This window comes from Humulus lupulus, chromosome 8 (genome assembly GCF_963169125.1).
Source record: "Humulus lupulus chromosome 8, drHumLupu1.1, whole genome shotgun sequence".
Lineage (NCBI taxonomy): Eukaryota > Viridiplantae > Streptophyta > Magnoliopsida > Rosales > Cannabaceae > Humulus > Humulus lupulus.
In genome coordinates, this window is record NC_084800.1 from 79,632,479 (window position 1) to 79,655,277 (window position 22,799).

Consider the following 22,799-nt stretch of genomic DNA (forward strand, 5'->3'; position numbering starts at 1 on the left):
CTTTCAAATATCACAAGTTTTCTCCAAGAAACTCACCAATAATTGCTTGACTTGTGTGAGTTTCAAAGGCTTGTTCAATCACAAATCTCATTCTATCTTGATGAAGCTTCAAGCAACAATGAGAAAACTTGGAATGGAGATTTTGGATAGCGATACTCCTCGTGTATACGCCTTTAGATGTTCCCAAAGTTTGAAGATTCAATTGTTCAATTCAAATGTTGTACTTCCCTAAACCCTAACTATTAATTGTGTTTATATTGTTAGTATTGATGATTAAATGTTTCTATATTCATATTGTAATCATTTTAATAACTTAATATTTGATTATAAAGATTTGCAATCATATTTTGAATATGGTTATTTAATTATCAAGATTTGCATTCATACTTTCACTACTACAAAAAAGGTTTTTTAGCGAGCCCTAAAAAAAATTTAGGACTCGTGGGGCGCGAGCTCTCTATTTGAGAGCCTTACTATTGACCATTGATTTGACCAACGACACGGAGTCAAAATAACGACAAAGAACAAAAAGGAAATCAAGAAGTGAATCAAATGGGAAAAAAGTGACACAAGTAATTTATAGTGGTTCGGCCCCAACTGTGTGGTAATAACCTACATCCACTTAGTGTTCTTATTGACATTGAATCCCAATGCCGTGATCAAAGAACTAGGGTTCTTAAATTTCACAAGCCTTAGGAGAATTACATCTTTCGGTGGATAATCACACTATGCTTTTATCTAATAAAAATACAAAGATTAAAGTCTCCGAGTTCAAAAAAGTCCCTTCCTTGAGCCTCCTCATTCTTATTTATAGGCTTAAGGAGGTTACATAGGCCGATGAGCCTTAATTATCCTTAATATCAGCGTATCAAGGTAATAAAAAGCAAATATGATAAATGTAGTTATTACAAGATTGTGTATCTTAAAGGAAGTAAATAGAAGCATGCGACCAGACTGGTCGCATCTAAATGCAAGATCTGATGAAACAATAATAATCTGGTCGATAGGCAAACAACATCCTTTCACTTCAGAACTGCCACGTGCCAACCACGTGTAAAAATTGTTGCCACGTCGTCGGGAGCCATTTTCGGGTAAACACTTACAAAGTGAGGTTTTTTAGGGCCGCAGAATGTTTTTAGGACTCGCAATGCGAGTTCTGAAAAGTTTTATTTTTAATTTTTAAAAAATTAATTGGTGGGTTTTGAAGCCCAAAGCACGGTGGTGGTTGTCAGCAGAGACCCACGACGGAGCTCAAGCGACAGCGGCGGCGCCACCATTCAAAGGTGGTGGTTCGAAAAACTAACTACTTAGTTTTAAAGCCCAAGCCAAGGGAATGTCGTGGTGGCAGTGGTTTAGTTTGAAATGACTAAAAAAAGCTTGGATCTACGCTTGAAGGTTCGAAAATCACCATGGATTCCGACGAACATTGACTTCCAACTCCAGTGACCATTGAGTTTGATTCTTTAGTGGGTTTTGAAGCCCAAGAAGCAATGAGTATGGTGGTGGTGGTGGTTCAGCTCGTGGTGGCTTGAAATGGCCGGAAAGTGCTCGGAAAGTTTGGGAGAAACCCAAAATCGCAAAACTTCGAGTGCCCCGTTGAGGGCCTTAGGCCGTGCGTGAGATGATGGTCTTCAAGGGTTGGGGGTTTCGGGGGACGGCGGGTCGATTGGGCTGGCGCGTGGCGGTGGCTGGCAACGGGAGGGCCGTCGTTCGGCCCTGGCAGAGATGACGCAGGGAGATAGAGATAGAGAGAACTTTGGGGGAGAGAATGATCCAAGGAGAGAAGAGAAAAATGGGCTAAGTGATTATTTTTGTTTTTTTTTTAAATTTAGTTATTAATAAAACTTTAATTTATTTATTTTTCTTTTCCGATTTAATATATAATAATATTTTTGTTAAAACAAATTATTCAAACTTATAGGACACACATTAGTTTTTAGGGCTAGCATTGCGTGTCCTAAAAGAAATTCTTTAATGACTCTCAATGAGTGTCCTGAAAAGTGCAATAAGTTTTGTTAAAAAAAATCAAATTTTTAGGACACACATCGGTTTTTAGGGTGTGTCCTAAATGAAATTCTTTGACAACTCTCAATGAGTGTCCTAAAAAGTCCAGGAATTGTTTTCAGGGCTCGTATCTAAGTGAATGTCATAAGAAAATGTCATAAAAGCTTGTTTTTGTAGTAGTGTTTGAATATGGTTATTTAATTATCAAAATTTGTATTCATACTTTGAAGATAGTTCTTAATTAGTATCTATGGTTTGTAACATTGAATTATTATTCATTGTTGATTTCATTAGTGTAAATCAAATTAAATAGTATTATATTTGGTCAACTATATATTTTTTTTCAGCATCTGATCCGAGCTTTCGCGGAATAACTTAACACAAGGCTTCTTAGGAGATGAGATGATCTTCCTTCAAGACTCGCTCGACTCTCGACTTTGACTTTAAATTGTTTTGCCTTGTTTTATTACTTTTTGAATGAAATTTGTTCATCTAATTTTCTTCGCGTATTCTTGTTTTCCTTAATCATTCTGCCAATTACCTTATTATTTATCTCGGAGTGTTCAAGATGTTTTTTATCAGTCAATGATTGAACGAGTTGTCATTTATCTCGTTTACTCTGTCTTTAGACTTGTGCATGTTTGATCGGTATCGTTTTTATTATTTAGAAGTGTGGTGTATTTCGTCATCCTCCTTAGTGCTCCAAAGGTTCATAATGTGTAAAGTCAACCCTAAAGTCAAGTATTTTTGTCACCTTTTTCGAAAATTCATTAGTGACAATAAAATGTGGAAATTTAGGTCTTCTCGGCACCTTCTTAGTAAATTCCTTGGTGCCATAAAGTCGATGAAAATCAAACCTGAAGTCATCTCAGCACCTCCCTTGTAAGTCCTGGATGCCATGATGCCCTGAAGCCACCTCGTCATCTCTCTTCACTCAATTTGCTCGACATTAGAAGTTTCTGGGGTTGTAATTTTCTTCGGTCAATTGTTCACTCAATTTATATGAGCATGTAACAAAATAATAAAACTTTTTAAAACAAAGAAAAAAAAAATCTATTTTTGAATCTCTTCCATTTTATGTTTAAGTAAATTTTTATTGATTGTTAATGAGCAAAGAGTGGTATTTGTTTTATGTTTAACTTTCATTTATACTTTGTGAATTCTTGATATAAATGATGATTTAATAATATGATCCAATTATCTCATACATAGAACAAAATGAAATGCAAAATAAAAAATTATATAAAATGACAAGTATAAAATAATTTTAAGTAACAACTTATATAAATACATTACTACTTTCTAGCAAAGACATTACTACTTTATATATAATGTATATATAGACAAACTAATTAGGCCATCGTGTTTAATTTTTTTTTAAAATAATAGAAAAAGGAGATGCCCTTTTTTTTGTCAAGAAATATAATTAAAAAATAGATAAAACTATTAATTATGCTAAGTTATTATTATTAAAAAAGAACTAGGTCAGATCAGACTCAACCCGACCTAGACACCTCATGGGTGGTGTGGATTCTTACCGGGACAGATGGTTTGAGGACAGGCCGACTCGCCTATTTACATTCCAAGGGGATAGAGTGAGACGTAAATTAAAATGATTAACGGTGGGAATAGGGAGCACTACTCGCCAATTTTCCCGTGTTTGCTTTCCTAATCAAAATAGTTAAATCTTACTCCTCCTGGATGCCATATTTTGTTTAAAATTTTAAATTGTCATATATATCAAAATTTGTCTAATTTTTGTCATATTTATGAAGAAAAAAGCCCAATCCTCTATTCAGTCCCATTACAGGCTAAGCCCAAGCAGAAGAGCCCAGGCCCATATCATTCTCACCGAAGTCTGAAGGATTTTCTTCTACCCGCACGAACAAGATCGCTCTGGAATTCTGTTACGAAGAAAAATATTCCCAAGTTTTGCTTCAATGGCGCAGATTCCAAATTTAGACAATGCTCCACTTAATCTCACAGCCCTCAGGTATTTAATCAACTTCATTTTCAATTTAATTCTATATGATTAAAATCTAATTCTACTACTCATAATATTTGAGCGTAATTATGTATATTTCAGGGAACAATCACAGAAAGAGCTCGTTAACATCCTCAAGAATGTGAGTTTTAATTCAAATTCGTTAGGGATCGCTGTGTGATCATGGTTTTTTATGGTCCGATTTTCATAAATGTATATGCAAGTTTGTATATGTGAGTACAGAAGAATACTGAATTGAACGCTTTTCTTAATATTATAGATTCGAGGAAAGAAATGTTTGGTTATCGATCAGAAGCTTGGTGGTTCAATCTCATTGATTATCCAAACTTCACTTCTCAAGGTAATATTTATTTATTTTCATGTAATCATTACTCAATGTTTATGTATGGTGAAGTTTTCGAATTGATTAACCGGTTACTTTCTTACATGTTAAACTGTGTGTAAAGAAAATATAATTCATAATTTTAATTATTGAGATGCTAACTTGCAGGAACATGGGGTCGAATTGCGGTATCTTTCAGCTGATCCTATTCAAACTGACTCCACCAAAGTGGTTTACCTTGTTCGATCACAGCTTAATTTGATGAAATTCATTAGTTCACATGTTCATAATGACATAGCTAAAGGTCTTCAGAGGGAATATTATGTGTATTTTGTCCCTCGTCGTGCAGTTGGGTGTGAGAAGGTAGCTTGATTTTTTCCTGTTAAACTACTATTATAGCTTGCAATTTGTGCTTAATGGTCTTAAGAACGTACTTTGGTGGTTAGATTTTGTAAAACTATTGTTTTGGTAATACAGATCCTTGAGGAGGAGAAAGTTCACCACTTGTTGACTGTAGGAGAGTACCCATTGTACACACTTCCACTGGATGAGGATGTTTTATCATTTGAACTGGATCTTGCTTATAAAGTATGACAGATTTTTGTATTCTTCCGCTTTTATCTATTTTGAGGACTGATCTTAATGGGGCTTCAAGTGACATAAATGATTTATACTTTGTGTCTGTGTTTGCGGCAGGAATGCCAAGTTGATGGCGATACTAGCTCCCTTTGGCATATTGCAAAAGGCATTCATAAGCTTGAGGTAGTGTAAAATTATATATGTTTGAGTTAGTTGCCCCTTTCTCTCCCTATGCACATAATTTATTTGGTTAAGCTTTTATTCTTAAGATGTAGCCTTATCATTTACATACAAACTAATTACAAGATAACACCGCAAAATTGTGGTTGAACTCATTTGGTGTAGTCCTGTGCATGCTAATTTATAATCTTCTGATTCGGCTGAAAGTTATGTTTGGTTATTCTATTGCAGTCTTCTTTTGGGGTCATACCTAATGTGAGGGCCAAAGGCAAATCATCAGTACGTGTTGCTGACATTCTAAACCGTCTGCAAGAAGAGGAACCCGTTAGTTCACCTGATGTAATACAATTCCTCAATTCTCTTGGATGTCTCTCTGGTTTTGTTTTATTTTTTATTTGAATCTCTGATCCTTTATTGTGACTTCAGATGGTTGTTCCAGAGATTAATACCCTTATTCTTCTAGATAGGGAGGTAGTTCTCTCTCTCTCTCTCTCTCTCTCTCTCTCTCTCTCTATGTGCGTGTGTGTGTTTTGTGCTTGTTTTACAAATAATATGATGGAAGATTTATATGATATCATGTTTTCAGTTTAACATTAGCATCTAGTTAATAAACTGATCTACAATATAAGAATACCAGATAGTTAATCTATTCAATTAGTGTACTAGCATAAATATGGACTTGTAGTCTCTTTTGGAAAAATTATTGTATGACAAAGAAATTACGTTTGTCATGGAGTAAATATTTTATTTTTTGGTGCCTCAGTCCAAAACAGGAAATTAAATACTTTGACAATATTGTGCCCTTTTCTCTATTGAAATTTTATATTTTACGAACGAGGATTTTCAAGTTATATCTTGCATGCATTTTGATTGAGATTTATATAAGTGTGTATGTCTGTGCAGGGTTATGTTTTTTTTTTTGTATTTCTTTAGAATTTGCCTCCATCGAGTTAGCCACATGATGTGAGTTAAGACTTTGGTTTTCACTTGTAAATAGACGTCGACAACATTGCTTTAATTCAATTATTGTGATCTTTAAGCTTTAAAGGGTGAAAAAATGAAGCTGGTGTTAATTGTATGAATTTGTTTGACAAGGATCTCAAATGCTTATCATGAGATTCAGAAAGCTATTGGTAACTTTTCCAGGCAATGGCTTTGGTTGCATAGTTGGCAAAAACTTATATGGATGATAATTGCTTATATATCTAGCAAAAGCTGCAAGAAAAGAGAGTTTGAGATTAAGGTAGAGAGATTACAGTTTCTGGAACACTGAGAAAGGATTCCAAACAGTTTCCGAAGTGCACAACTGATTTAGATTACCAGCTGATGGAGTGATTGGTTAGGTTCCAAGGAGAAGCAACATTTCAGTAGCCTAGGTATAAAAAACTACATTAGAAAAGCAATTACTGACTTCCAAGTAGGTTTAAAACACTAATGTTAATACCTAAGATCTGAGCATCTAAACATTGAACAGAACTGTTACTTTATGGTCATTGATAATAGAGAAGTTCATGATCATCAAATTAACCATATTTTAGGCATTTTTACTATATAGGGTTAGATCAAACATTTCCGAATGGTTCCTTTTGCCTCTTGAAATCCATGTCTTGTAGTGGTCAATAAATTTGGATTTCCTTCCTAAAGTTTGTGGCTGTTCGTTCATTTCCTTTGTGTGTCTAAACACTAGTTTTGATTTCATTTCAGCTTTGGTAAGGGTTGAGAACAGAATGTTGCACAGAATAAATTCTTTCTTGATTCTTGTACCCTATTCATCACTGAAGAAGTTTTACTACCTCAATGGTTGCTTATAATATCATTTTGTGATGATGATTGGTGGTGTTGCTGAAATTGGATATTCCTTGGCTGCAGGTAGACATGGTAACTCCTATGTGCTCTCAATTAACATATGAGGGGCTTTTAGATGAGGTAAGCTACTATAGCTGGAATGGGCAGTATTTTACTCGTTGAATGATTTTTTATGCGGTATGATTTGACTAGAAATATTTATGAGTAAAACAAGCATATGTGATGAATCTTGAGCTGGTTATTTGGCATTCATTCTCAAGATTCTCATCATTCTTGTTCAACCAGCATTGTGAAATAAACAAATCCATGATTTTTTTCTCTTTCCAATTAGTCCGATTGGTAATATATTCCTCTGTTCTCTTTTTGTCAAATCTATTCTATTTGATATTCAATACCTAGATTAGGCAGCTGAACATTTACTATTACATTCTATGTTTTATCTTTTTATTTTGCATTAGCGCTACATCTTTATGGTAGATTTAACTTAGCACATTGGAAATGATTGGAGGGTTGTTGTTCACTTACGTTAAGCCATCTTTAATTGGTTTTATGCAGATTTTGCATATAAATAATGGTGCTGTGGAACTTGAAGCATCTATCATGGGTGCCCAACAAGAAGGAAAAAAGATCAAAGTTCCACTTAATTCAAGGTGAAATATTGCTCCTCTTGTTTATTTTGTAATACAATAGAAAGAAATCCTGCTTTGATATCAGACATTGGTTGCAGTGATGAAGTCTTTTATCCATTCCCTGCTGTTGTTTCCATTTCTCTATGAGTTTTTAGTGCTGCTATAAGAATGTGGATTTATATCTGGATTGATGCTCTCTACAAGATGTAACTCTTTCATTTATAGTCTATAATATAGGTGGATTATTATGTCTTAATTTGATGTACCTTCCTCTTTTGTCTGATGAGGTGTGAGGACAAGTTACCAGACCAGAAACCTTACTACAGATGTATTCATCTAGAAACTTGACTATGATATGGGTTCATGAAATTTTTAAGTGTGACCCAAGATTTTTTGTTGTGCTCTTTTCACTTTCTCATTATCTGCTAATACTTTTGGTGATCCATATTATCATTTTAAGTAGTTGATTGAATTGCCAAAGGAAGAAGAAAAAAAGCAAATAATTAGTAATTTGGATTAATGGTTAGTTGTGACTGGAATTAAAAAAAAGAGTCTAATTTCTATTCTTTGTACATTTCTCTTTCTTTTCATGGTTTATTTGCTCTCTTTGTTAAAATTTTAGCGACAAGCTCTTTAAGGAGATACGGGATCTGAACTTTGAAGTTGTTGTCCAGGTTCATCTTTTCTTAACTGATTATGGTGTTTTTCATTGCTCATTTCTCTTTCCCAAACCCTCATTTAAGCCATTGTGCTATATAATTCTTTTGAAGTGCCAATGTCTTAGTTGCCATCTGCAGTTTGATTGCAGATTCTGCGGCAAAAAGCAACATCCATGAAGCAGGACTACACGGATATGACAACCACTGTGAGTGAATGACATGATCTCTGACAATAAAATGTTTTGTCTATTTTATTAGTTCTAATGGACTGGCATCTATAATTTTTTACAGACCCAGACTGTTTCTGAATTAAAGGACTTTGTCAAAAAACTGAACTCTTTGCCAGAGATGACTGTATGTATTTTTCAATTGGTGAAAATTTATTATATCTTTGCTATCAGAGTTTTCTAAGTTCGGTATATAAATTTGGTGCAATTCATGGCTTTAGAGGCACATAAATCTTGCTCAGCATCTGTCAACTTTCACGTCAAAGCCATCATTCTTGGGGCAACTTGACATGGAACACACACTTGTTGAAGCTCAGAGTTATGACATGTAAGCTGGTTTTTTCTTGCTATTTAAAATGTTTTGTGTGGATATGTTTTGAGCTTGCTGTACTATAAATTTCTCTGCTAATTCCACACAAAACCTTGTAGTCATAATAATTTATGTTGTCATGGTGGTTTTCTTATCACAAGCTTTCCTTTTGTTTGTTTTCCATTGCACGTTAAAAGCTAAGTTACTGAAGTTGATGATTGCAGTTGTCTTGAGTACATTGAAGAAATGATCCATAAGCAAGAACCGCTGATAAATGTCCTCCGTCTACTCATCTTATTTTCTATCACAAATTCAGGGCTGCCTAAGAAACATTTTGACTACTTGAGGCAAGAAAAACATTTACCATCATCAATTTTAATTTGACTCCAACTGTTTAAGATTTTATAGATTTTGCATTGGTGATAATTATTACTCAATAGATCTGACGTGGTTCATAACTCTTGGTTTAGGAGAGAGCTCCTCCACAGTTATGGATTTGAGCACATGGGTACATTAAATAACTTGGAAAAAGCTGGATTGTTGAAAAAGCAGGTTTGCTCTTACCTATTGATCATTTATATAGTGTAATTCCATAGTTAAAAACCAAGTAAAATGTAAATTATTTCAATTTTGTTTATATTTATTTATTTTGATAAGTTGAAGTTCTAATTGTATGAACCTGGCAGGAGGCCAAAAGCAACTGGCAGACAATAAAACGTGCTCTGCAACTTGTGGTTGAAGATACCGACACAGCCAAGTATTGCTTATCATTTGCACTACACGATTTAGTTCCTTAAGAAAATTTCCCTCTTTTTTAAGTTGACTCACAGCCTATGTAGGTCATAAGCATATTGTGTAACATTCTTTGTGCAGTTGAAAAATATCCCATTTATTTACTCATTATGTTTACCTTTTAACATTTGATGGCACTTAGCAGCTTGCATTCAAGAGCAAATTGATTATGTTTTCCATTTACTTAAATGTTTGAATTTTCATAGTAGGCACGTCATAACCTTTTTCAAGTAGAAGTAATTTATCTTTTCTGATGGCTTTTAAGTTGTGCATCCACCTTATTTTGTTCAGGGAATGCAATTTATCACTTTGCATCAACCTTATTTGGTTTAGAAAGTACTTAGATAAACCAAAAAGCTAGAAAAGATTATTTACTTGGGCTCAATTTTCATGCCTGCGTCAGAGCTAGTTTCACAGTATTTCTGTTACTTCTGTATGACTAGTTCTAGTTTGAGTTTTTAATCTTCTGTGTTTGTTGTTTCTGGATTATATTCTGTTTCTTATTGAGGATACCTTATCTTTTTTGTTTTGTAATACCTTCTTCAATTTACGAAGGTTTTTTTTTCCTTCTAATGGTCTCTCTTTTATTTATTTATTTTTTCCGACTGTTCTACAGAAACTATGTAATCATTGTGACTATTCTATCTCCTTCAATGGTTTCCATTTATAATATGTTCTTATTGTTCATTCTGTCTTGCTTGCTAACCTATTGTAATAATTTGATAATGTAACAGCCCCAATGATATTGCCTACGTATTTTCTGGGTACGCACCTCTTAGTATTCGGCTTGTACAACATGCTGTTCGGTCCGGATGGTGAGGCTTTTATTTTTAGTTGATATGAAACATTCTAATTAGTTTTGTTAGAATCCAACTATTATTTCTGTGTATATTTTGTATGACTGCTGATTTTATTATATTTCTTGGAAGTTTGAATAATTAAAACTGATTACAACATAGAACTCTAGCTTTTTATGCTTCCATTTGTTAAAATCTCGGCAAATGAACAATTTTATTGCACAGTTCAAAACTCAACATATTAAGTTTAAATGTAATAGTTTATTTCAAATCAGTCAACATAGCAGTCCTACAATATATATGTGTTCATCAAGTCAACATTCCCCGCTGAGTCTCATGTTGAAGAATTAAGGGTTCTACTGGTCAAAATGGGGTTTTTGGTTTGAGAAAGTAATTAGACATTTAAGATTGAGGGAAAAAAAACTTTGGCAGCAGTAGATCCCTGTTTTCTCAAAATCTATTGCACTGACTTAATTCGGAAAAGCTGTACCAAGACCCCATTTTCTTTAGTGGCCTTTCATGGAAATATCCATTGTTCAGTTAGGTTGCTATTTTAGAGTTGTTGCTAATCAGTTCATGTTCTTTGTATTTCATAATTGGTTTAGCTTCAACCAAATTTTGTTGTACTTGGGTACATGACTTGTTCCCCTTCTTCTTTGGTTGACTCTTCAGGCGTCCTATAGAAGAAATCTTGAAGCTGTTGCCTGGACCTCATTCAGACACAAAGAGGGTCAGTAGAACTAACTCTATAGCTGTCTTTGTTCGTGCTCCCCATTTTCTGAAGCAATCTTCATCTCTTTTTCTTCTTTAATTTGCTGTCTAAATCTTGGTTTATCCTGCTACTTGCGCAGGGTAGATTCTCAGGTACTTCATCATTTGACAATCTGCAGGGTGCTTCAGCCAGTGTGGATAAGTATGTTTAAATTATTGTTTAATTTTTTTTATATGTTTGACATATGTTGTAAATTGTAATATACAATTATACATTATGTTTCAACTAAATCAGTTGCTACCAATTTATTTGTGTTGCTCTCTTTCATGATTTAATGTTTTGAATTTCAAATGCAATTATAGTTCTCAATTGTAATGTCACTTATTATATTGCAGAGTGGTTGATGGAAGACGCTCCCTTGTACTTGTAGTCTTCATTGGAGGTGTAACATTTGCAGAGATCTCCGCTCTTCGATTTCTCAGTTCTCAGGTATAATAATAATATTGTTTATCAAATTTAATACCCAAAAATTCAGCCAAAAAAAAAAAGGAAAGCTTAATACCCAACAAACGAAAGTGTAGTTTTTTTACAGCTTCGCTTGAAATTCCTGAGGATGCGTAGTATAACATGGAACTATTTCCATATTCAACCTAGAAACTTGGAAATGTCATGTTTGTTAATGTCAAAAGGTAGTATGAAAGACATGGTAATCGCAACTATATAGGTTTCCTCTCTAAATTAATGTGAAATCCTAGACAATGAATCTCGTATACCAATATTCTAATGATCTCTTGATTCATGATTGAATGCATGAACATTGAGTTCCATTTTTTTGTTTTTTCAATTGCTCTGTGCAAGACTGAAACATCTTTGCCACCAATGTTATAAATGATCATTGTGCTGCTTCAGCGTTTACTCTTTATTAAGTCTGTAGAAAACCACGTTCAAATTAGGAGGTTGATTTTTATTTAGACTTGATTGTTAGGCTCTCAGAACCACTTTCACAAATACACTCCTATATATATGTATGCCTTTTGGTGTTGTTACCTGGTGTATAAAGAAATTTTACATATTACAGGAAGGGATGGCATATGATTTGATTATCGGTACAACAAAGCTTGTTAGCGGCCACTCCTTGACCGAAGCATTTGTTGAGAAGTTGGGTTGACTTGTAACATGTTTTTTGTCAAGAGAAGCTGAACACAGGCCACTGTGGAAGGACTAAAAGTTTCTGTAAGGTTAAGGCCGATTGGGTAGTGCGTGAATATTTTCTCGTAGTTGAGGAACAATCTCAGCCATTGAGCGAATCCCATGGTTGGAGTGGAAGAATGGTTTGGGGTCAATTTTTTGAATTGGAATTTTTGGCAAAAGAAGTCAAGAATCAAGATAAGGACTAGAGCTTGTGGGAGTAGCTTCAGTTAGTTTTACTTGGAAAAGAAAATGTTAGTGTCTTATTTATTATATCGGGGGTGGGGTTTGTGTGTGGTCCTTGGGTTTATTGTTGACATAAATTGGAGACTATTTATGGTGTGGCAATGCTAAGATAAGTTATTAAGATTGATTACGCACCTGAACTCGTGTACCTGTTTGAACTCTTTCTTTTTGGAAAAGTGCAAAAAAAATAGTAATGATATGTGAAGTTGTTACAGTTTATTTCGAGTGAAATTTAATATTTTAAAAAACATTGTTATATTGGTGTAATATTTTGATTAGAAAAAAAAATATTAATGATGATTAATTGCTTTTCTTTTCAACAGCCGAAAACGTTTGAATGTCTCAAGAAAATCTGCATATATGTTTTATTCTTTATTTTGGTCAAAGATGTCGAATTGGATTTACTTTCCTCATCTATCTGATTTTCTGTTCTAATGAAGTAGTTGTTCCTTGTATTATAGGATATTATATGGAGTTCTGTAATTATTACCAATAAGGTGTAAATTAATATTATTAATGAGAATCTGCAATTAAACTCGGTCCTTAGTCTCTTAAAGAAGGAATCATTTCACTGATAATTCCTACTCAACTTCTGACTGTTTTTGTTTATGGAATTAGGATTTAAAATTTAAAACCTAAACGTTGAAGTCTCAAACATGTTTAAGACATCTTCCTATCTTAGAGGTCAAGAAAATGCAAAGATAGACGTGGTTACCAATTAAATTATGCTTGAAACTCATTCAATCAATCTCATTTTTTTTTCTTTTTTTGGTTAGTCCATGGTAAATTTGAGATTTTATGTGTCCTAAATAAAAAAGATGCTAGGTCTTCTAATCATTTAAAAAAAAATATCAAATCTTTTGACAATACCTAAAATACATCTACCATAATTTTTCTCATCCACTCCCTTCTCTCTTCCATGGGTTCTCTCTTCCATGGGTAAGGTATAAAATATAAGAGAACTCAATGTAAGAGCAAGTATTCCTCACTTAGGACACTAAAATATTGCATTTCGAACAGATCTGAGCATGATTTTTGAGTTTTTTTTGCGATTTTTTTTTTCAGATTTGAAACTTTAAAATCTGCAGAAAATTAACGTAGTTCGATGGTGCTCGATGGCAGCTCGATGGGGCCTTCAAAATCAAAATTTTCATGAAAAAATTGATGTTGCTTGATGGTGGTTCGATGGAGGTTCGATGGTGGTTCAATAGTGTTCGATGTGATTATTGCAAGATACGTAATTTTTCACTCGGGTGTCCATTTAGGGTGATTTTTTTTTTTTTGTATTTTTTAAGATCTATACATTGAGATGTGTATAAACACATTTGAGAAATGTAAATCTTGAAAAAAAAAGAAAAATGCAAAACATACCTCATGTTCAAGATATGTTTTGATATGTTTTCAAGTTCTAAACTTTGAAAATGTATATGTGAACATCTGAAATGTGTAGATCTAAAAAAATACCTAAAATAAAAAAAAATCACTCTAAACCGATACCCGAGTGAAAAATTATGTCTCTTACAAGAATTCTATCGAAACACCATCGAGCAACGCCAATTTTTTCATGTAAATTTTGATTTTGAAGGCCCCATCGAGCTGTTATCGAGCACCATTGAGCAACAATCGAGCAAAGTCAATTTTCTACAGATTCCAGAGTTTCAAATCTGAAAAATAACTCAAAAATCATGTCCAACTCGATGGTGTTCGATGCCAACTCAATGAGGCCTTCAAAATCAAGATTTTCATGAAAAAATTGACGTTGCTCGATAGTGGTTCGATGCAATTCTTGTAAAAGACATAATTTTTCACTCGGGTGTCTGTTTGAGGTGATTTTTTTTATTTTGGGTATTTTTTTAGATCTACACGTTTTAGATATTCACATACACATTTTCAAAGTTTAGAACTTGAAAACATACCAAAATATATTTTGAACATGATGTATGTTTTGCATTTTGTATTTTTTTAAGATATACATTTCCCAAATGTGTATATACATATCTTAAACGTGTAGATCTTGAAAAAAATACAAAAAATAAGAAAAAATCTCCCTAAACGGACACTCGAGTGAAAAATTACGTATCTTGCAAGAATCGCATCGAACACTATCGAACCTCCATCGAACAACATCAATTTTTCATGAAAATCAGAATTTTGAAGGCCCCATCGAGCTGACATTGAGCACCATCGAACCACGTTGATTTTCTGCAGATTTCAAAGTTTCATATCTGAAAAAAATCGTAAAAAAAATAAAAAAATCATGCTCAGATCTGTTCGAAATGTAGTATTTTAGAATCCTAAGTGAGAAATATTTGTCGTTACATTGAGTTCCTTATATTTTACATTACTCATTAATTTTTTTTTTAAAGAAAGAGTTGAGAGGAATGAGTTGAGAGAGAAAGAGAGTATGAAGTAATAAGAAAAAGTATAGGAGAAGTATTTTGAGTATTGTCTTGTAAATTGATATTTTTTTAATGATTTAAATGACAAACAATTTTTTGACTTAGAACCCGTGATTAAGCATAAGAACTCAAATTTCCCTAAAACTTTTACCAAATCTTATCACTTCTCTACTGTTTATAGTTTGACTTTTGACCATTCTCAACTACTAATGAGCTGACAACAAATGAATCCTCTCAGGCTTATCCAACTACAGCATTCTCATTGTATCATCCGACCATAAGAAATACATTTCACAGAAATTCAAAGATTGAAAAACTCACTGCAACTTTTTTCAAAACTTTACAATAGCCCACCCCCAACAAATGACAATGAAGTGACATTTACTCTCTATACAGAAGTCAAACTCTTCACAATTCAAAACTCAATTTGATGGAAGAATAATGCAACATAAATTAACAAGCACAACGGTGCATTTACAGTTTTCAGGCATATGTATATCGTGTAGAGTGTGATGATCTGCTAAATACGTACTGGGACAGAGAAGAGCAGGGAATCTTTCATGGAAGAATTTTGGAACCTCTGATCAATTCCACCACCCAACAACTTTGACTATTGTAATGCTCTAACTTAACAAATTAAAGATCAGAAGCAATAAAACAACAATATTCAATCAAACAGTGACACAACTCTGGTTACTAAAGCACCAGTAGAAAGCTTTCCATGTTGTTCGAGAGAACTTGGAGACTTTCCCCTTGATCCAAAGCTCATTCAAAATCACTTGTACTAATTGCCTATCTCACCTCAATGTTAAGAGCAAAATATATATCACTACCTAACCAACCAAGGACAAAGGACCACTACCCAAATCAAAATACCAATATACAGAACCTTCTATTATATTCAAACCACCAACTTCATTATACAGGTTGATGCCCAGTTAATATTCTAAGAAATATTTTTAATCTTTACCTACACTCTTTCAGACAAAGAACACCTTTCTTCAAACTGAAAGAAGAAGTTTGATGACATTAATTGTGGATTAACAATCACTTTTTATCTTTTGAAAGAGCTCTAAAATGCCATTTGCTTTGGTCTTGGCCCTGTCAGTGACAAATTCTTTAGCAACTTTCAACTGCTGCAAATCACTTGTGCACAGTGACAACATAATTTCTTACTTGTCTCAGTCACTCATTTCTTTATGAATAGTGTTTTTCGTATTTGAGTTGTATCTAAGGTTTATATGTTGAATTCATAGACTTTGTCATGCCTCATAATTCTAGTTAGCTTTATCGGAGGCATTGAGACCTTCTTTATCCACAGGAGTAGAGTCTCTCTTCTCTAGCCTTTGTTCCAATGGGACAACTTCAACTCGTTTTATTATCCTCAAGGAGAGGAGTTGATCACAAAGTTTTGGCCAATGTGGCTATCTGCTTTAATCCAAACCCCATACATTTTTTACTACCTGTCCTAAAAGAGGATATACCATAGCCTTTACTGTTCCAAAAACATGTTCAAACTTACCAAAATTAAAGCATAAATGTACAAGTTTCTCATATTTGAACTGTATCCAAACTGGCTCTCTATTTTTCATGTTTAGGAAAAATCAGGAGCCAAAGCAAACCCAAACATCTCTGAGTTCCACAAGACTCTGAAACATCTTTGCCACCAATGTTATAAATGGTCATTGTGTTGCTTCAGTGTTTACTCTTTATTAAGTCTGTTGAAAACCACGTTCAAATTAGGAGGTTGAATTGAGTTTAAACTTGATAGTCAGGCTCTATCTAAATATATATTTTTATGTATGCTTTTTGTTGTTGTTAGCTGGTGTATAAAGAAATTTTAACATGTTTTTTTTTGTCAAGAGAAGCTTTATATAAGGCTAGCCAAATCTCAACCATTGAGGGGAATCCCTTGGTTGTTGTGGAAAAATGGTTTGAGTCAATTTTTTGAACTGGAAATTTTGGCAAAAGACGTCAAGATTGAAGATAATGACTAGAGCTTGTGTGGAGTTGCTTCCATTAATTTTTACTTGGAAAAAAACATGTTAGTGTCTTATTTATTCTCTCGGGTGGGTTTGTGTGTGGTCCTTGGGTTTATTGTTGGCATAGATCAGAGACTATTTATGGATGTAACTAAGTTATTAAGATTGATTGCGTACCACTAGCCACTTGGTACTGACTCATGTATCTGGTTGAACTCTTTCTTTTATTAACAGGTTTAGGTGGTCCAGACTCTACAAAATTGATTGATTGCTTTTCTTCTCAACAACAACCGAAACGGTTTGAATGTCTCAAGAAAATCTGCATATTTTTTCATTCTTTATTTTGGTCAAAGATGGAGAATTCATCTTGACATCATGGAATGTTATATGGAGTTCTGTAATTATTACCAATAGGGTGTAAATTATTATTAGTGAGAATCTGCAATTAAAAGTGGTCTTAGTCTCTTAAGATAAAATGCTTAAAATTGATGATAAAAAGGGAAGGAATCGTTTCACTGATAATTTTACTCAACTTCTGACTGTTTTTGTTTATGGGATTAGGATTTAAAATTTAGAACCTAAACGTTAAGTCTCAAAGATGGTTAGGACACCTTAGAGGTCAAGAAAAAGCAAAGATAAACGTGGTTACCAACCATATTAAGTGTGAAACTCATTCAATCAAATCAAATCTCATTTCTTTTTCTTTTTTTTAGTTAGACCGTACCAAATCTTATCACTTCTACTGTTTATAGTTTGACTTTTGATCATTATCAACTACTAATGAGCTGACAAAAAATGAATTCTGTGAGAATTTACACCTTCAATCTCAGACTTATTCAACAATAGCATTCGAATTGTATCATCCGACCATAAGAAAATGTTGACTTTGACTTTTATCTTTTCTGTCTAATTCAGGCATGAATTTTCCGACTTTGTTGTGGTATAGATTGATTACATATTACATATACAGACCACCTGCTTTTTGGTACATGTTATACATGAGAAAGCCGAAAAAAAAAACAATTCACAAAGATTCAAAAACTCACTGCAACTTTTTTCAAAACTTTACAATATATTCCAACAAATGACAATAAAGTAACATTTACTCTAGTGCTGGTCTATACAGTAAGACAATTTTTTACAATTCAAAACTCAGTTTCCTATCTCGATGGATGAATAATGCAGAAAAAAAATTAACAAGCAGAACGGTGCATGTACACTTTTCAGATATACGAGTATTGTGTAGAGTGTGATGATTTGCTAAATACTTACAGCCACATAGAAAAGAGGAGGGAATCTTTTATGGAATAATTCGGGACCCTTTGATCAATTCCACCTCTCAAAACGACTTTGACCATGGAGAACCTTCTATTATATTCAAGCCACCAACTTCGCTAATCCCTTTGTACAGGTTGACACCAGTTCAAACGCTGATAATGTTCCAACAATAATAATCTGAGACCTACACTCTTTCAGACATACAGCACCAAACGGTGTGATTAACATTAGTTGTGGATTAACTATCACTTTCCACCTTTTGAAAGAGCTCTAAAATGCTACTAGCTTTTCTCTTGGCCCTGTCAGTGCCATTCTCCGACAATTCCTTTAGTGACTCTTCAGCACCAAGCTCTTTGGTAACTTCCAACTGCTGCAAATCACCTGTGCACAGTGACCACAATACAGCAGCTGCATTCTCCCGATTGCGCGGGGAACCTGTTCTTATAACCTCAACCAGAACAGGGATAGGCGCAGCTTGACCAATTGCCGCCTTCCCTTCTTGATGGCTGGCAAGAATAGCCAGAATTGCTAGTGCCTCATCCACCATTCCACCTCCGGCATCCTTCAGCAAGGTCATCAGTGGGGACACAATACCAGCCCTTACAGCCCGAGCCTTGTTTCCCTGATAGATAGAAAGATTAAAAATAGCAGTGGCAGCATCTTTTTTCCCTCTAGGAGTGCCCTCACACAGCAATTTTATAAGCGCTGGGATAGCACCAGCTGCTCCTATGGCAACCTTGTTCTCATCTATAACAGATAAACTGAAAAGGGTTGCAGCTGCATTTTCTCTAGCCTCCATGCTCCCATTTTTTAACACATCTACTATATCAGGTATAGCTCCAGCATTTACAATGGTTCCCTTGTTAATATCATTTATTGAGAGGTTGAGAAGTGCTGTAACAGCATGCTCCTGTGTTCGAGGATCGGAGGAGGATAGCAGTTCAACAAGGAGTGGAATGGCTCCTGCCTCGGCAATGCATACTCTGTTATCTGCATTTCTTTTTGCCAGCAGACGGAGTTCACCGGCTGCTGCTCTTTGTTGTTCTGGATCCCCAATTGCTAGTTTTCGTAATAGCCCTTCAATAGCCGCACGATCAAAGTCTGAAATAGAACTTCCTGATTTCTTGCTTCTACAAGTTTCTCGGGATTTTGGCAACTCAACACCATTGGTCTCACACCACAAAGAAATCAAACTTTTCAGGACGTAATTAGGTGTTAACGCTGTGTGCAACAGCGTCAGCTGTGTCTTGGGACAGGTTTTATGCCCTGCATCTATCCACTTTTGAATACAGGATCTTTCATATGTCTGAAAAAAGGTTAGACAATTAAAATTAAAATGATTGTCAATATACACATGTTATAATCTGTGAAGGCAGTGGCTTGATATTATTACCTGTCCAGTGGAGACAATCACAGGGTCTTTCATCAACTCAAGTGATATTGGGCACCTAAAATCATCTGGAATAACAGGAGATCTGTGCTTAACCAAGTCCTTATCACTTTCAGGGGCATCATTTGCTGGGTTCTCTAGTAGTACATACTCCATTAACTTGTTAAGCAAGGACGGCATCTTTTGAAATGAGTCCCCTGGAACTTCATCACTTGTGATAAACATTTCATGGAAAGCAACTGACTCTCTTTTAAGGTCATTGATCGTCATGAGATGCAGCTTGTCTGTAAGTCTTTTCAGAATTACAGGGTCAGGGTCATCTTCTTTCTCTGCCATGATTAAATCCTTATCCAGTTGTGAGTCAAGTGATTCTGTTCTCTCTTTTGCTCTTCTGAATTGGGAATGCACGAGTTCAATCTGAAACAAAATTAAAATATGATTACACATTCCTTAATTACTTGAAAATCGAGTAAACCATGATGTAATGTACATTATGAAATGACAATATGCGAAACTAAAAACTTTATTGGGTTGAAGAATTACCTGTTCCCGAACTTCGTCAGATATAACTAATTTCTTGTATGGAATCTCACACAATGCTGCTTCAATTTGTTCTGTCACGTTGTGGAACTTGTTTGCAATCTCCTCTCGCTTGAAAGCCTTTTAGCACAATTTTTCATAAAATAAGAAAGTGCTTATACGATAGAGGAACACAAAAGAATATGCCAAAATTAAAAGTATAAATATTGGCAAAGATTAAATTCAAGCTATGTGCATATACAATTATATTCTCCAGCATTTTAGTGTTACAAGTTAGAACAAAATACTACTCCACTTCATGATCAATGGAGTATATTTACACCATAAAAGAGGAGAAACATATTCTAAATGTACAGTTTATAAAAAATCAATTTTCCAATATCATGGTAATTAATTGGAAGTAATTGCATTCCAATCAAAAAAAAAAATGAAAAAAAAAACTTCGAAGTTTAATAATCTAAAGCTGCAGCAGTTTTACAGCACAAATCACAAATATCCCACAAAAAGCTCAGATTTTCGTCAAGACATGATATCAGGGCAATGGTTGGTTGCTGAGAAAATTAATGAAAAAAATGCAAACATATGCACAGTTGGATGAAGCAATATGCAAACTTATTCATAATTAATTTAAAGTTATCCAAAGCCAAAGAGAGGAAAAATCTATAAAAGAGACAATACCTGATAAATCTTGCTGCCATGGTTGGTTGAGTTGAGAAGCTCCTTAGTAGAAACCAAAGCGATTCTCAGAGTCTCCAATGATTTCAATTCTTCTTCGCTCAGGGCTTCATCGCTGTCCTTCAATTCCTCAAACAGAGGACTCAGAAGCTTCACCCTCCGTACCAAATCCCCGGTTGTCTTCTTAAACACGTTCCGGCACTCGGACAACTCGGATATCGCCTTTACCGAGTCCACAAGTTGACTCAGTACCAAGTTTCTCAACTCTTCATCCTGCAAACTCATCTGGGTGGCCTCCAGTTTAACTCGAAACTGGGGACAAACAATCCTTTAGAATCAGAGAATTCGGGTTCAGAATTCGACGATTCGAGCAACAAAAAATGGAAGCGGAGAACTGGGATTTTGCCGGTAATACTAGCTACGAGAAGGGTAAAATCGGAAAATAAAATATACCATGTAAATGCAGGCGGAAAAGCTTGGTTTTTGGTTGGAAATGAGGAGAGAAAGGTTGAAGTTTTTGGTTCTTTGAGGAAGAAAGAAGAAGAATTAGCTGTGGTTTTATTAAACAAATTTTTAAAAATGAAATAAAATAAAACACTTCATTTTTGGTTATTTATTTATTTTACATTTTAAATTATTATTTAAGGATTATAATTATAGTCTGTAAAAGAATAATGACCAAATACCAAGTCTTTGGTTTGGTTTAAAGTTGACCATTTATATGGGAGAGTTTGGAGGAGGAAGGAATAATATGAGATCATTGGAGACTAAAATATTTGTGACAATTCTATCCTTAAAACAAATAAAATGAATGGATTTATTTTTGTAATTTTTTAAGTGTAGTAGTGGAAAGTTTCTATGAGTTTTGATTAGATGTATACATAAAATAATCATCATTGGTCATTTGATGTGACATTAATCAAGTTTCTTGAATGAGTTTGGATTTTTGTGGTGTAATATTAGATGGCCAAGTTTGCTGTCTATCATCTTATATAAATATCATTTTTTATGGGAGGTAATTCATTTCATTCTAACTAATTTTGTGTTTTGTGTATGGATCGACTCAATTTTTTGTTTTAATGATTTTTTATAAATTTTAATGTTATTTTTTTAAATATTTATCAAAATATAATTTTAAAATAAATTAATAAAAAATATTTATTAAATATATTAATATAAATTTAAATATTATTATAATTAGATATTTATTAATTATATTAATATAAATTTAAATATTATAAAATATTATTATAGATTAGATATTTATTAATTATATCAATATAAATTTAAATGTTATAAAATATAATTTTATAATAATATCTAATATTATACTAGATATTTATTAATTATATTAATAAAAATTGGTAGAATTGCGGGGAAAATTTCTATATATTCTTTTTGTATCACTTAAATCCCTGAGTAATGTTTTTGGTGGCAAAAATCTATGTTGTTAGTATTTTGATGCACAATTGGTCCTTGGCCGTTTATTATTAACGGTGTCACGTGTCCATTTTAGATTGGATAAAAAAAATACTACATAATGACAAGTGCTACAAATATGATTACTTAAGGATTTTTGTCGCACATATTCATATTTCATATCATTATTTTTAACTACATTTGTGTTTTATAAATGATTTTACTTCTAATTATATAAATATTTTTTAATCTATTATGTCTTTATTTTAATGACTATTTTAAATAAATTAATATTAATCAATTAATACATGTACATTAATTTATAATATAATACTGATATATTTTAATTAATTGATTATGTATACTATAAAATAGTAAAAAGATAATATAATACAAGACTAAATATTTACTAATTATATTAATAGAAATTTAAATATTATTATTATAGTAATATATTATATATAATTTATAATCGTAATTTTTATAAAAAATCAGAATAAATATTTAATAATTATATTAATATAAATTCAAATATTATAAAATATCATTAATATAATAATATTTAATACAAAACTAGATATTTAATAATTATATTTGTACGCCCTGGATTTCCCACGGGCTGTTTAGCAGGACGATCCTCGGACTAAACATGATTTAGCC

At 33.5% G+C, this 22,799-nt stretch overlaps 2 protein-coding genes across 2 annotated transcripts; one reads left to right on the plus strand and one right to left on the minus strand.

The window, feature by feature from the left end:
* Positions 1-3,845: 3,845 nt before the first annotated feature.
* Positions 3,846-12,675, plus strand: LOC133797920 (vacuolar protein-sorting-associated protein 33 homolog). Its single transcript, XM_062236049.1, has 22 exons — positions 3,846-3,997; positions 4,091-4,130; positions 4,269-4,349; positions 4,500-4,694; positions 4,809-4,919; positions 5,028-5,093; positions 5,322-5,429; positions 5,517-5,561; positions 6,960-7,016; positions 7,452-7,546; positions 8,148-8,199; positions 8,334-8,390; positions 8,476-8,538; positions 8,633-8,739; positions 8,946-9,068; positions 9,192-9,273; positions 9,408-9,478; positions 10,248-10,328; positions 10,983-11,040; positions 11,162-11,223; positions 11,418-11,511; positions 12,101-12,675. The coding sequence occupies exons 1-22, from the start codon at positions 3,945-3,947 to the stop codon at positions 12,188-12,190; spliced, it is 1,791 nt and encodes a 596-aa protein (XP_062092033.1). The 5' UTR covers positions 3,846-3,944; the 3' UTR covers positions 12,191-12,675.
* Positions 12,676-17,870: 5,195 nt separating this feature from the next.
* Positions 17,871-21,302, minus strand: LOC133797921 (U-box domain-containing protein 14). The gene is made up of 4 exons (XM_062236050.1): positions 20,724-21,302; positions 20,049-20,165; positions 19,509-19,922; positions 17,871-19,421 (listed from the first exon to the last, which is right to left on the minus strand). The coding sequence occupies exons 1-4, from the start codon at positions 21,003-21,005 to the stop codon at positions 18,354-18,356; spliced, it is 1,881 nt and encodes a 626-aa protein (XP_062092034.1). The 5' UTR covers positions 21,006-21,302; the 3' UTR covers positions 17,871-18,353.
* Between the last annotated feature and the right edge of the window lie 1,497 nt (positions 21,303-22,799).